Here is a 15891-nt window from a genome sequence, read left to right as displayed (position 1 = left end):
TTCTACATGGTATCCGTATAAGATATTGTTTGTAACATTTTATCAATGATAACAAAGTTGTTTAATTTTTCATACTCTACTAGAGTAACAAATTAGATTGATTTGGATATCTTTTGCTGCAGTCTTTAGAACAGTACATTAAGCTGTGGTCCATAGTTCAGAGAGCTGGGGAATTTCCCTGCTACAATGAACCTGTAAATACATGTACTGTACATAGCATCTTCTCTGTCACAAGCAATATGAGATTAGCTCTTCTTTCTTTCCTCAGTCATAAGGAGCCTGTCATAAGGTATTGCTCCATCTCAAAACTTTAAAGACTTTTGAAGACCCCTCATGAGTAAATAAAGGTATTTTTGTTCCCCAAATTCAGTGTGTATGAAACATGGGATAACTTCATTAGAATTGAGTAAAGGTAATTTTGTTGCCAAAACGTCAGTGAGTATGTGGCATGGGGTGACTCCTCATAACCGTACTAGCGCTGGCAGGTTGGGACGGGCCCTCCACGGTCGGCGCGGGAGTCATGGGGAAGGGCGTCTGACTGGTGCTCCGGTACGCAGGGATGTTGGACAGCCAATCAGAACCCTTGGACTGGAAGTTCTGACTCAAGTCAAAAAGGTTCATGACAGACAGTCGCTGAGGGTAGAGTCAAGGTATTAGAACATGTACAGAGTTGACTGGTACAAATTATAATCGTAATCGCAATCGCAAAAAGGCTAAGCTTAATGTTCAACACTAAGTAAATTTGTTAAGTTGAGACTTTTTGTCATAATGCATCATGCTTTCATGCTAATATAATCATAAACTCAAGCAGAACTCCTTTGATTCTGATTACTATATATTCTTAGATTCTATTACTGAAATCAACCAGTTTTTCAAACGAAATCTGATTAGTTTCCTCAAAAAAAGAAACCAAATACTTTTTCTACAAGACATAATAAAGAATTTTCAAACTGGCCATTGAAAACTTAGCTCTGACACAGTCAAACATGCCTGTTATCTTACAGTGAACGGAATCTAATCTTTAGATGTTCTAAATGTTTAAGACGCACACATCGACAAGGATACATGTCTGTTAGCCAGGGGTGGCAGCTGGAAGACTGATGGTGGCTGAGTCAGTCTCGCTATCTCTCCTGACAAACCTGAGGAAAAAAAATAACCAGGAATGTTAGATAGAAATGTTTGAAACATGACTGTGTCTCTATCTTGCTTCAAAGGCTTTGATTTTGGTTGAATGTTTGTATTCTTTCCTGTACAATGTTTACTCTTCAATATATGAAAACTTCAAGATGTAAAAATTCACAAGATTTTTGAACATTTGTGGTTTTGTCTTTACTATTAAACCAAGAATGCCTCAGTTTGCTTTTTCTGCAAAGAATGTTGACCAAAATACAACCGAGTTTGGCAAGTAATTTTGATGGAGGTGGGCAGAGCTGTCGGAATGGTCTATTCAAAGCTATGTGAACAATGATAGTCCTCACCATTAGGATGGAAGTACTGATAAGCCCTTGGGTTGTAGATGTGTCCAGTCTTGGTGGGCATGAACACAGCTGGGAGACACACATCCTCCAGCTGCTGCTCCAATGGCTCCGGGTTGGTCATCCTGTGCTGGCCCTCCATCTGTTGATGTTTATAACAGCCTCCAGTTAAATTCCGGACTAATTCCCATATCTCAGCAACCGTACATCTAGATGGGCTAATATTGTAAACTATGGGTAAAAATGATGTAAGAAATATGTAGCAGCCATCAAGGACCCCTTGGGGATTAACCCAATTTTGAAGAATTTGGCAGAATTTTGAAACTGCAGCCAGAATTCTGTAGAATTCTGGGGACTGAGCAAAATTATACAGAATTGGGTTAATCCCCAGGGGGTCCTCAATGGCTGCTGCGTCTACATATTTCTTCAACCTCTAGATGAAACTATGGATATTTAAATGAGTGCGAGTTTCCGGATGTAATATGAGATGGCAGTTTTAGTGCCTTTCTACAGAAAAGCATACCTGTCTGAGGTACTTCTCCTCGACCATCCTCCTGGTCTTGTCGTACAGCTCGGCCTGGCGCCGGATACTCTCCGCAGTCTGGAACTTCAGCCGCTCCAGGAACTGAAAATGATACAAGAAATTTTATTCTTATCCAATTTTAACATAATTTTACCCCTAAACTGGGGGTTAGACGTGCTTGCATCAAGTGCAAGTCTTTTTTTTACGGCTGGATGCCCTTCCTAACAATTAAAACACCAACCCAAACCCTAGTAGGGCCCAGGAACCCTCTAACTGAGGGGGAAATACGTGTAAAGTGCCTTTCCCAAGGGCACAACATCTGGGTGCTTTTCCAGACATGTCTGGGTCCAACCCTGGGGATTGAACCTGGGTCTCCTTGCTTGACACATTCATATATACATGTAAGTGTACTAGTATATGGGGACCAGCCCCTCCAACCCTGTCCTGCTACATAATGTAACCCAACATCACTGGGTGTTTCCTACAGCACCAGTTACTATGGTGACAGACATCTTGCGCAGGTCATTGACCTTTTGTGTTTGGAGAAGAAGAAAAAAGTAACAGAGAAAAAACAGTATGTTTTAATTAATAAGGTGAAGTGAATGCATTCTTACATCCTTTGGCAGCTTGGCGTTTGGTTGTGGTGCTTGTATTGTTTTCCTTTTCGCCCTGGGTGCTGTATATGGGGGTGGCTGGGGTTGGTACATCCTGAAATGGAATAAAAAACGTTTTTTTAAATAACATCACTGATAGCAAAAACAGAGTATGTTAAAAGGTATTACCTGAAAATGATTGTGCATTCAGCACCAAGGACAGAGGAAGGATTGGCAAAAGGCCTAAATAAATGTTCACTATTTTTAGGATCACTTCTGTACTGTGAAATACAATTACTGTTATCAAATCATTAGGTCATTGGCCTGTATCTAAAAATTGAAAAAGAATAACGTCTGGGGGTATTTAGCCACTCGCAAATTTCATGTTATTTGGCACGAAAATGAAGAAATTGAATCCATGTAACAAAATGGCAGGAGAAGAAGGAGAAGAAGAAGAAGAAACACGAAGGAAAACAATATGTTTCATTCGTGGTGTGGTGAAGCCATAACAACTCACCCATCATATGCCGTGGCTGGTGGAGGTTTGTGTCCCTTTTCTGCGCTGGACTCTCGTGATGTCTGCGGCACCTGCGGGATGTTGGGAGACCGTGTGAGGTCGCGGGTCTGAGCCCGACTGACGGGGGACCGCGGGTGAGCAGGGGTACCCTGGGGGGAGTACTGCACCATGGCATGTTCCATGTTCGCCAGCGGGGGTGGCCCTCTCTCCTGCATCTCCTCCAGATTCTCTGCAAGCTCGTTCAGACGTTTCCTGTGGGAATAGATATCAATAATGATATATTATTATATATATTATCATATTATATACCGGTATATAGATAGCAAACCCTCCACCCCTACACGTTTCCTTCTTTGTTATGTTTCTGTTAACTTGTTTTTTCATTGCGTATGTGCAAATGTGCAAATAAATCAAATCATTAAAGTTGTATCTTGTATTTCACACCCCAAAATATGTACCATCATGAGCAGTTAGAAATCACTGACAATGTTTTCAGCACTTTCTAATTTGTAGAATACAAATCAACCTACAATATTCTGTTGAGACTGGCTGGACAAAAGTACATGACATGTATATACAGTAATAAAAGTTATTTTGCATGTACTTACTCATATTCATCCTGGATCTGCATGAGTTGTGCATTGTGCTGCTCCATAAGACTCTCCAACTCTGCCTTAGGTACCATGTCCTGTATTAGACAAAGTTCATATTCTATAGTTAAATGTAATTAGATCTTTGACATCTTAATTGTGGATACCATATTGCAGACTTAAAGAGTCTGAATTGAGTAAGCATTTACAATCAATGCATTTTTACGTGGCAGGTCATTCATAAAACATACATGTAAGATAATATTGTTATTTCTTAATAATAAAAATCGAAATGCATACGGAAACCGTCAATCTCTAGATTAGATTTCTAGTAGAGGGGATTCGTTTTTTAAGCTAACCGACATCTAGTACACACAGTCATCCTTCAGTAAGACATCTTCAACTGCATAGTTCCTGTTCAAAACTTTTATTCAGCCTGTCACACTCTAGATTAGATTTCTGTCTGATTCTATCTGTATAAGAGAACCCTGTACTCGTTAAAAGTGCAGCAACAAGTAGCAAGTTTTTACTCACCTCTTTCTCTTCTTCAAAAGACATGGCTGACGTTGCTCTGTCCTCAAACTCTCTCTCCAACATGGTGACTAACTCTTCTTTTGGGTGCTGGGTGAGATCAACACCTGAAAATACAGGCATCATTTATAAGATATTGTTTCTAGTCGTTAGTTCTGAAGAGAAAAGTTCTTTGGACATCGCTCTTGTAGAGTATAGAATATTCTGGCACCTTTGTGATGCAAGTTAGATCAGTCAGCATGATATAAACAACTCTGATTGGCTCTGAGTTACATGGAGTATAAATCCCTCCTGCTATAAAATTGCAACATGATGTAACCCAACACTAGTTACCATGGTGACAGTCGTCTGGTGCAGGTCATTGACCTTATTTGTTTGGAGAAGAACAAGAAACTAAGCAAAAACAATATGTTTTCATTCAGTCAACATAACTATTTCTAATTGTCATTTCATAAAGAAATACATTTTACTTATCGAATCTCGATCCTCACAAACCTGTAAGTTCTGTGATCAGCTCCATCAGCGTCATTGTCTCTGTTTCCCTCTCAAACGTGCGAGGACGTTCTCTCTGTGTCCAGTACAGTTTGAGGGGAAGGTTACCGTAGACGCCGTGTTTGGAACTCTTCATGGGGTACAGGGGAAACATGGTCGGGTCTCTGCTCTTCAAGTTAGCCTCAAACTCTTCTGCATTTTCTTCTGGTAAAGTTTTCACTGGCAGTTCCTGAAAGCAGAAACAAAAGCAGATGTAGGGTTACATCTGGAAATATTCATTGTTTTCTATATTTAAAGCTAATGATAATATTATCTAAAGTTTAATATAGTAAATCTTCATTGACACATCAAAAGTACAGTGACTTTTTTGAAGGTTTTCACTGGTAGTTCCTGGAAAGCAGAAACAATGCATAAGTAGGGTTACCTTCAGAAATATTCATAATTTTCTATATCTAGTGCTTTGAATATCTTTATTCTGATTTTTGAATTGAAATGAAATCGATTGTTGACCCAACAAAAGTACAGAAACTTTCTCAACGTCTTCTACAACTACAGACAAGTTTTTCAGCACCAAGGACAGGGACACCTCATAACTTGAATTTGCCTGTTGAGCTAACATACATGTATATTCTAACAGTTTTTCATCAATAAAACTGAAATACTAGTATATAGTTATCTAAACTGATGACTCACTACACTAGCCAAGTTTGTGTGTTATTCAGCACCAAGGACAGGAACACCTCATAACTTGAATTTGCCTGTTGAGCTGATATAAATGTATATTCTAGCTATTTTTATCAATAAAACTGAAACATATAACTAAGGTAACATTTGCATATGGTCTGCTCTGTTAATTATTACTCAAACACATTCATATACTAGTACAGTGTATATGGTCAGACAGGAGTCTAAATCCCTCTTGCTATAAAGTTGCAACTTGATGTAACCCAATACCAGCTACCATGTTAACAGACAGTCTGGTTCAGGTCATAAACCAAAAAGGTCAATGACCTGTACCAGACTGTCTGTTACCATCCGATGGTAACTAGTGTAGCTAAACTGTTAACTTACCAGACTGTCTGTTACCATGGTAACTAGTGTAGCTAAACTGTTAACTTACCAGACTAGCCAAGTCCTCTGCCTCTATGGTTGCGACAGCTGCCATCTCGTCCTGTGAGTTCATGGCCACTTTTAACCCCTGCATTTCTGCAAGTCTTTCTGGTACACTGAACACAAACTCTTCAAACCTGGAAGACACAGAAGTGATACAGTGTTAAAGGCTGAATGGAAACAATTACATGTATTTCGTCCTAGAAAATCCGACTGTAGGCTCTAGTGGCTACAGTCAGTATTCAGAACTTTGAAGTCGCTTGGCCATATCATTGGTTGAAACATACAATAACACATACAATTATCACAATACAGTTTGCACATATCATTGGTCAAGTACATGTACTAACAATATTTGTATTCATGTACTATTTGTTTTTATTGGCAATGATACATGTCATTACTATATTAGTGTATAGGAACATGATACATGAAAGACAACTGGGCTTTAACTTTCTTAAACTTCTTGACTCCTTTTACCTGTCATCCTCCTTAGGAGTTTCTTCATGTGGTTCCTTGAGAGTAACAGACTTTCTTCTCTTCGCACCTGAAATTTAGTGAAAAGAAAAACATTATTACAGGTATACAGCAGTCAGAAAACGTCATCTTGATCTTTCTTCTATCTGCTTGGAGTCATGATGTACAAAGTGAAAATGTACATACCTCCCTTTCCAATGAGGCTTCCTTTCTTGGGTTTTTCTGGAGTTTGGGGTTTAGGTTCGGCCGGAGGAGGTGGGGGTGCATCCAACACTCCTGTCTTAAACACCTGATCTCCCATGGTTAACACACACGTCAGCTCTGTGTCTGTGGGGAGAACGTACGTTTGTATGTTAATTGGGCCACACCAATTAAATTTGTTGGTTCTTGGATTTCTTCAGGAAAAATATGACATGACAGGGCGAAAAGATAAAAGTGATAAAAACAGACCTAGGCATCCTATTATAGCCCCAAATGCTATTGTTAGGAGCCATGAAATCAACATACCAGGTTGGTAATGAAAAAATGAATTTCCAACTTTTTAAAATCAAACCACTGCATTGTTAGATGGAAAAAAACTGTAAGACAGTCACATACAAAACTAGTACATGTAGCTCAAGGGAAAACATAATTATTTCAAACTCCAAAGAATTAAAAATCATGAAAAACGGAAAAGAAAGAAAAAAAAACATGATAAAGAAACCAACCTTGCATTCCAACAGGCTTGTACACTCTAACATTTAGAAATCTGTAGGAAGGAAAAAAATGTTATGTGTAAGATTGCAATATAATGTTACAGTAGCACTTATAAAGTGATTTATTGCAAAATATCTTTAACAGAGAAAAGCAACCCTCCAGTAGTACCTTCTTCTTTAAACACCTTCATCTCTTTTCATAATTCTCCATTTTGTGATTGTGACTATCAGAATGGCCAAGTTGATATTTGCAAATCCCAGTCCACACCTGTCATATTCTGGTTCATGAGTCCAGACTGCTCTGTCTTCCATGGGAGGTTTAACCACGAGTTCTGGTGCCTCGACTGTGCTCGCCCCTCCAAATCTCACCCGAGATCCTCTCCTCTGGAAATGGTAAATGTATTCATGATTATTATGATCAAAAAACTTAGACAATACACCATTGTAGTCTCTGTGAACTGCATACATAGTGTTGCTGTGAGTTGCACGTCAGCAGAACATACTGCGCCTGCACAAAACCCTAATTTTTCACAGTTTCAGTTTCAGTTTATTGCGATACTCTTCCAGGGCTCAATACACATACAGTTTGCATTGGATGTTTGGACACCGTTGAATTAGAATTTTGCCTGTTGCAGAGGATTTTTATCTTTTCTGAGAAAACATTTGGAAACTACAGAGGGAATGTTAAATACACGAATCAGACTTATACGAGACGTTCTGCAGAAGTGCTATGCACAATACATTACGGGTTTCGCGCAGGTGCAGTACGTTCTGCCAACATGCTGCTGTGACTGACAAAAGGAGAGTCTTTGCATCACCTTGAGGAAAACCTTGCCACCTGAGTTAAGTAGTCACCTCAGAGTCAGACTCTAAAAAAAGGTCATTAGCACTAATTAGTTGATCTCAATTAATTGTAGCAGACATGCATTTCCACCTGTTATCTGTTATTTCCTCATCATTTTTCCATCACCAACGCCCGGTGAATTCTCTGCCATCACCTGTTAGAGAGCCACCAAACTCTGGTATGATGCCACCAAACTCTGGTATGATACCAACAAACCTTGGCAGCCCCTTTTTTCTTCAGAACCCCTTTGATCGGGGATTTCTTTTTCGTGGTTTGTCCCTTTTTGGCTGACTTTTTCTTACTCTTCCTTTCGTTGTCACTGTCTGAATCAGAGTCAGAATCCGAGCTTTTGTCTGAGTTGCCTCCGCTTGTGTCGCTAGTTCCACCATCTTGAGATGTTGTGGAGTGTTTTGAGCTAGTGGACTCTGCACTCTATCCAGGAACATCAATCTTATCTTTCATTTTTGCGCAAAATAAGTGATTTGCACCCTTCTTCCCTTGAATTGCACCATTATTTATCATAAATATTATATTTTATACATCTATGGTACAGTAGTGTTCACCTTTGGTCCCTTAGCACCTTAGACAAAAGTCTAAATGAAGATCAAGAAATTTCACTTTTTTAAGGGAATCAGCAACATTTTTGTGTTAGTTGGTCAGAAATGGATTGTAGGAATTTCAATTAAGGATCAAACAATTACAAAAGTTTGGAGATAAAAATTAGAGAGGATTTTGTTTCGAAAAACTGTTGTCCTCTCTCAAGCATGCAGTAAACATCCATACACAAACTCATGTTTTTGACAACATGAAAAGGAAGAAGAATATGTGAGGAAAGCCATGCCTTGTTCAGACTCTCACCTTCCCAAGCCGTTCTCGTTCACTCCCAGTTTCTGATTCCAACTCGCTGTCACCCGGAGGCAGGTCATTCTCACTCCCGCTTTCTGGCTCCGATTCTGGCTCTGGTTCACTCTCAAAATCTGACGGCTAGAGGAAACGAAACAAAAAAATAGGGTTCTCAGGTGCAAACGTCTAGTTGTTGGCACATAATGGCAGTATAATCAACACCGAATCTAATGCATTGTGTATTCTCATCAGTGGTAGGACATTGTTTACAGATCAGCCAAGAGCCATGGCTGTCACTCCACCTGGTGATACAGTAAGGAAAGCCATGTAAAGTGCTTTTCCTAACTGGGCACTGCATTGAGAATGTCAAGGGATTACACCCAGGTCCTCTTGGTTTTTAGCCATTATGCTATGGGAATTGCCACTACGACTACAAAGATGCAATCGTTATAAGCAAAAAGGGGCTACAATTGAGGATGTGCAATAAAGAATGACATTACCAACTTTAAAAAATCACATCTTATTGCTTTAAGACATCCCCAAAAATAATCTTGGAATGGAAGGTCGAAAGACACATGTTCACTTACTGATGTTGCCTTCTCGGGTCCCTCAGTGGAAGGGCTCACTACAGCAAACTGGGGGTGGTCAGGTTGGGTGAAGTCGTCGTCAGATTCATACTCATCCTCCACACTGCTGGCATAGGCCAACAGGTGCTCAGCTCTGCAGGCAGGGGATAATAATTGTTAGCATTACAGCAGAATGAAGAAAACTGTAGGGACAGAGAGAACTGGTAGTTTCCCTGTCCTTGGTGCTGAACTCCTGGTGCTCCACACTGCTGGCATAGGCCAACAGATGCTCAGCTCTGCAGGCAGGGGATAAGTACTGTTAACATTACAGCAGGATGAAGAAAACTGTAGGGACAGAGAGAACTGGTAGTTTCTCTGTCCTTGGTGCTGAAATCGCGGTGCAAGTTCCCAGACATGGGACAATAACTTTTATCATTACAGCTGAATGAAAAAAAAAACTGTACGGAAGAGAAAACTGATAGTTTCCCTGTCCTTGGTGCTGAACTCCTGGTGCTGAACTCCTGGTGCTGGTATTCTTATTATATAATCATTATAGACAGAAGTTCAACACACATTCAGGACAGTATGATAATGGACATACATGTATACTAAGAATATGAATTAAAAGATGATTTTACACATTTTGTAAACATGTATATTGGATAATTACGTCCAATATTGTGGCCAATTCTTTGCAAGGCTCAGAAAAAATGGAACTCATTTCAATTTTAAATGTTCTAAAAAGTTGTAACCATACCAACTATGAATTGAATTTCCTTACCCCATCTGTGCCTTCTTTTTGAACGAGTCAATCAGGAATTTCCATCTGCGACCATGCCCTTTTGAACTCTGAAAAAAATATTCATATACATTGTACACATATATTAAAAAGACAAATATATAATTATAATAGATACATCCATAACAATTTATCATATTTTTCTCACATTATCTATTGTCACATCCTTTAGTCAAACCAAAAGGATACATTAATCCACTGACACACTAAGGCCCACTGACTTTGTATGGAAGCGTAACATTAAACTATGTCAACAAAACAGGCTGTACCACTCATAGAAGAACATGTTGTATTTTGTCAACAAAACAATCTATTATGCAAAGAAAACTTAGCCGGGTCACTGAAACTTTTATACCAGGTGGTGACCCTACACCGGGATGGCACGGATTTGCCTATTGTATCTGGAGAATCGGCCATGTTTTGTAAATACTGTTCAAATGAGTAGAACAAGTGAAGTGCGTTAGTGTGGGACAAATCTTACCGTTAGCTTGGCAAAGAGCTTCTCCCAGTTCATGATCCGTTTTTCACGAGCAAGTCGCTTGGACTGGAGGAAGAAAGAATAGTTGGAGGATCAAAAATCAATCATATAAATGTACAGTTTCTTACTTGTTGCCTCTCTTAATTTTCATTCATACTAGTATGGACAAAGCGTGTTGTCAGAACTTTTCCGACACAACATTTGAAAATTATAGATGGGATGTCGTTCTTAACACTTCTCTTACATTGCTGTCAATTTTTTTTTTTGGAAAGATATTGAAAAAAAAACTTACAGAGCCATTGTATCATAATATATGTTGTAAGGCATACCAATGGGAAACATATAACTGTACTCACATGTGCATCCACCAACTGTAGTCTTTTGATGGCAATGTTCAGCTGTCTTTTTTTACTGGTGGAAAAGGCAAAATTTTAGGTTAGTCTCTGCTAGGAACAGAGTCTCAAACAGGGAAACAGAAATTGTTACAAAATTAAACATGCAGGCATTTGCGAGCAAAACTAGCATATTTCACTCCATCTCCCTCCCAATGCAAAACGATCAAAATTAATCAAAGGAGCCCTTCAGATTACCTGTATAACCTTATAGCTGCTTGTGAACAACAGTAAAGTAGAACATTAGAAGATCATTCATAATGTGATAGAATTTGCTTGCTATTGTTATCACAGCATGCTAGCAATAAATCTAATTCACATTCAGGAATTTACTTTTTAAAGACTTGTCTTGACTTGTGGACTCTTAGGCCACACATTTGAGTCCTGTCACTCTACATGTATTAACAAAAACTTCTAACATACATTCCGGAAGGTAAAACGATTCTTACCTTTCGTAGTCTGCATGCAGCTTCTTCAAGGCCTCACTTTTCTCATCCCATGGTTCAGAGTAGACCCTGACAAGTCTGACTAATTCTGTGACAGGGACGTTCAAGTCTGTAACACTGTTAAGGTGGTGACAAAGAAATACTGGTAAGAATGTTATACTGGCAATAGACAAAAATGCCATCACAAAATGTTTGCAATTATTTACAGATCTATGCAATCATAGCTGATGCAGCTAATATCTTTGCATGTTGAGCTTTTCATGGGTTTTTAGACATGTTTAAAGATACTTAGAGCGGCATTTCAACATTTCACTGACATGCAGAAAAGAGTGTTGTGGGTTTTTTTTGACCGACCAGGAAATGACATGCCACAACCTCTTGTTTACCACTTATTTACCAATTATACATGTACTGTACAATTTTTGTATGTGACACAAACAACCAAATGTCATAACACAATTTAGATAATCAAAGCAAATAACCTTCTGAAGATTTTGCCTGACACGATGGCCAGTCTGACTAGGACATTGGGTGGCAGGGAATGTTCCAATAGTTCATCCTTCAGGTCAATCACCTGCAAACAGACACACATGAGGAGATTTGTAACATTTGTGACGAAACCAATTGCGACATTATTGCCATAAATCGGATGTTGTAGCTGCCAAAACTGTCAATGCCTTCAAGTCAAACTCTCATTACAAACTCTGGACAATGGCTTAAGAAGGGGATCTCACAGGCACATCAAAATGTTTTAAACATATTCATACAATTGGTTGGTGCAGCCTGGCCAAACACCAGGCAACCCAGCTGACCTAGCTTGCTCTGAACCTACTCCATGGTTAGGGGGAGTTTGGCAGTTTTTGGGAGGCCATATTTGGCTACATGTGTTTAGGGAATTTGCCTACTCCTAACCTGGTGATGGTTAGGGCCCTTAGGGGAAGTTGGCTAGTATTTAGGAGGCCATATTCTGCTATGTCTGACAGGGGCTTTACCTTTTAACTCCTAACCATGTATAGGGGGAGTTTGGCTAGTGTTTGGGAGGACATATTCAGTTTTGTGTGATACAGGCTTTACCTACTCCTAACCATGGTTGGGGGAAGTTTGGCTTGTGTTTTGGAGGGACATATACAATGTACAGTTGTGTGAATATGTGTGACAGGGGATTTACCCACCTCCTGTAGAGAGTTACTGAGCAGAGACACTGCACTGAGAATCCCGTCACACAGGGCATCAAACTTGTTCTGTTCCTCCAACTGTCGCGCTCTCTCCTCCGCTGCCTCCTGCTACAAGTACAAGGATAATCATTGGTCAGGATAAAGCTTAAGAACTATTGGTGAATAATGTCATCAGGTTGACAAAAGACTAGTATATGGTTCTTTATTCAACATCAACTAGTAGGTTTTTACAGACATTTTGATGACTGTCTGTCACTTTCTTCTTCTTTGTTGTTGCCCTAAGAAGGGTGACAGACAGTCACCAACTCAACACATGTGAAGACCCACTGTATGTGTGTACAAGAGAGGGCTTAGACAAGCATGGTATTGTTAATTACTGTTCCCCAATCCCCCAAAAATAGAGGATGTGAATAGAAGAAAATAAATAACACATCTATCTGCATCAGTATCTGTATTGGTAGATGGTATAACTACCCTTTGGCGTAACACACCAGCTTCTGTATCTGTATAGCTGGTATAACTACCCTTCGGCGTAACACACCAGCTTCTGTATCTGTATAGCTGGTATAACTACCCTTCGGCGTAACACACCAGCTTCACAGGCACGCGGCGCGGCGGCAGCTGGCTACATTACACCAACCCTTGAACATCTAAACTCTAATCTACTGTACTGCAAATTCTTACCTCATCCTCCCCAGAATCCTCCTCATCCTCCCCCAGTGTGTCCATTGGTACCATACTGGCCTTCCTGGTGCCAGAGCCTGCATGGGTTCACAAGTTACAACAGTTAGTGTTTCATAAAACACTAACTGTGTGGGGTCGTGTGGCGCAGCGGTAGCGCGTTCGGCTCAGGACCTAGAGGTCCCGAGTTCGATCCCCACCCATGTCACCGATCTTGTGCCCTTGGGAAAGGCACTTTACACGACTTTCCTCACTTCACTCAGGTGTAAATGAGTACCTAGCTTCAGTTAGGGACGTCCCTCGGATAGGACGTTAAATGGAGGTCCCGTGTTTGGGGAGAGCCACACCTCGAGCACGCTAAAGAACCCGCCACACTTATCGAAAAGAGTAGGGGACCTTCCCGGTGTGAGTGGATCAAACATAACAGTCTTGTGTACGTCTTCTACGTACCGTGCTTGGAGTCCTCAGCCTATTGAGGTTAAGCACGTAATATGGAAGAAGAAGAAGAAGAATAAAACAACAAAAAACAAATCAAGCAACAAGATTAAAAAACTCCATGAAGAGTCAGACGTTTCATATTTATCATCACAATTCACTATCTTTTGCCAGTGAGACAAGTGTCCCTTACATGTGAGTTACAGTTGATTTGAGTATATTTCAGTGGGAAATAATTACTATACGCCAAAAGGAAGTCTAATACATTGTACTACGTGCAGTTAGAAGTTTCCTGTTCTATCCCCATCTGGGGAATAGTCTATAAATGATTTATTTGAAATTCACATACATGAATAGTTTGCCACATACACTAAGCAATCAAAACGAGCAAAAATAAAGTGATTTGACGTTTGAAATCCCAGTAAAACTATTGAAAATAGAAAACAGCTGTTTGAGTGTTTTCAGCCTGCAGCAAATTACGTTTTTGATTTGTTCTTAGCTTAAAAAGAGAAACAACACGAACGTGCTACCAATTTCTGATGTAAAATGCAAGTTTACATAAAGTAAGACGCACATACGGCGATGTTCCGACACTTTCAGACCAAGTATTAGTAGTACGTGGGGAGGGGGGCCACCGACAAGCACAGCCAAAACAAATCTATCGTAACTATTTGCGTGACTATCACCTACCAAATCCGTTTTGAACAGACTCTCTTTGCTCTCTTGAAGTCATTGCATCCAAACCGTCTCTGTCTGACACTTTTCTGTTTTGAAAACAGCGGCAAAGACTATGATATCTCTACTTCAAACACTATCGATATCGCTACAGCCAAAACATTGCGGGATATCCGACCCGCCCGTATTGACACACGGTTGCTAGGTTACATGACAACAAAACGCTAAGACATTCTGAAAGCAAATCTATAATTTTGATGCAGTTTGGTAACTTTTTCGTGCCAATAAAATAATACCAAAAAATTTTGAACAGGAAAATGATACTTATCTCGAATTTTTAGGTAGTTTGTGGTTTTATAACAAATTTTATCCTGTTTACGTTCATTAGCCTGCTTTCTTTTGGAATGGTTGCTTCACTTCCGTTTCCGCTTTGTGCTGGAACAGCTCATTTTGTGAAATAGGTACATTTGAATACGTACAAAAACCTCGTGTGACAACATTATGCGATTCTAGATAGTTTTTTTGGGGGGATTACTGAATATATATAATCTACAGATAGATATTCAGGTAGACTTTTATGGTATTAACAGGAATATTTCAACGAAACATTTTTTTTATCATTTACACACCCAGAAACATAGTGTTGTAGTCTGATGACCTTTACCCTCGAATTTGATGACTTCTTGGGTTACTAACCCTGTGACTGATTTAGCTCTAAATTTAGGCATTTTGAGGGCCTTAAACAGTTGGTTTTTGCTTCTATCCACACGTAGGCCATACTGAAGGGACACGGCACTGACAAGGAGAATGGCGACGTTCTTACTCACTGTTGTCCGACAGTAAGTTATTATTATGTAACAGTTGTGCTTTATGATGTAACGTTACCTATGCTAAATACATATAGCTTAGATCATATATCATATATCTAACGTTATAGATATAATTCAAGAAAGCCGACGAGCAACTAGATGTTGTCATTCAAATCTACATGCCTGTTAAACTGTAATGTTATAGTTTGAAGGTGTGTCCTTGGTACAGAAAATAGGGTATAATTTACTATTACCATGAGTCTCTGTCATGTTTGCAAGCAACTACTAGTACATCATGTAACGTTAAATACATGTACTTAATTTGTGAGTTAATTTGTAATTTGTCCAATTCAAAAATATCAAAACTAAAATATTTTATTTTACAGTGGGGAGACAAGGGAAAACAAGGAATTTATTCTGCAAGGTATGGTCTTCTTTTGTACAGTAAAGTATAAAGTAGTGTTTTACAAGTCAATTGATTAACATTTAACTGTTAGATCCTGTTGTTTTCTCGCATATCCTGAATTGATGCTGACTTTTAATGAATGTTTGTGTTTGTTACTCCGTGAAGGAGGTCAGGACCTCCGGACGGAGTGTTGTAATCGGCTGATTTTTCATGTTCGCAGTCAAAACACTGGGTTCTCTTTGTGTAATCGGCACGCAATTTTATACGCCGTCTGCGGGCATGCCCGTGTTGATGCACGAATGTGTATTTTTGCCGTTGCTGCTTTCGCGGTCAATGTAA

General features: G+C 39.6%; 1 protein-coding gene across 1 annotated transcript; it reads right to left on the bottom strand.

Annotated features, from left to right (window-relative positions):
• Window positions 1–1443: 1443 nt before the first annotated feature.
• LOC109480244 lies at window positions 1444–14550 on the bottom strand. Its single transcript, XM_019782393.1, has 23 exons — window positions 14353–14550; window positions 13231–13307; window positions 12544–12654; window positions 11854–11945; window positions 11375–11488; window positions 10890–10944; window positions 10537–10599; window positions 10038–10105; window positions 9278–9410; window positions 8706–8831; window positions 8064–8279; window positions 7272–7387; window positions 7016–7056; window positions 6495–6635; window positions 6312–6378; window positions 5842–5968; window positions 4725–4950; window positions 4233–4336; window positions 3717–3796; window positions 3109–3360; window positions 2613–2706; window positions 1999–2100; window positions 1444–1617 (listed from the first exon to the last, which is right to left on the bottom strand). Exons 1-23 carry the CDS (start codon window positions 14393–14395, stop codon window positions 1444–1446), a joined length of 2622 nt encoding a protein of 873 aa, XP_019637952.1. The 5' UTR covers window positions 14396–14550.
• Window positions 14551–15891: the final 1341 nt, after the last annotated feature.

The sequence above is a fragment of the Branchiostoma belcheri genome, unplaced genomic scaffold (assembly GCF_001625305.1).
Source record: "Branchiostoma belcheri isolate BF01 breed outbred unplaced genomic scaffold, Haploidv18h27 scaffold50, whole genome shotgun sequence".
Taxonomy (NCBI): domain Eukaryota; kingdom Metazoa; phylum Chordata; class Leptocardii; order Amphioxiformes; family Branchiostomatidae; genus Branchiostoma; species Branchiostoma belcheri.
Note: the sequence above shows the minus strand (reverse complement) of the source record. Positions and strands in the feature narration are given on the sequence as shown.

Excerpts from the sequence above, each read along its gene's own strand:
- LOC109480244 (XM_019782393.1), bottom strand. The coding sequence starts at position 14,395 with ATGACTTCAAGAGAGCAAAGAGAGTCTGTTCAAAACGGATTTG. Across the intron at positions 5,969-6,311 it reads ACTCCTAAGGAGGATGACAG|GTTTGAAGAGTTTGTGTTCA; the intron begins GTAAAAGGAGTC and ends TGTGTCTTCCAG. Across the intron at positions 3,361-3,716 it reads CAGATCCAGGATGAATATGA|GAAACGTCTGAACGAGCTTG; the intron begins GTAAGTACATGC and ends CTATTCCCACAG.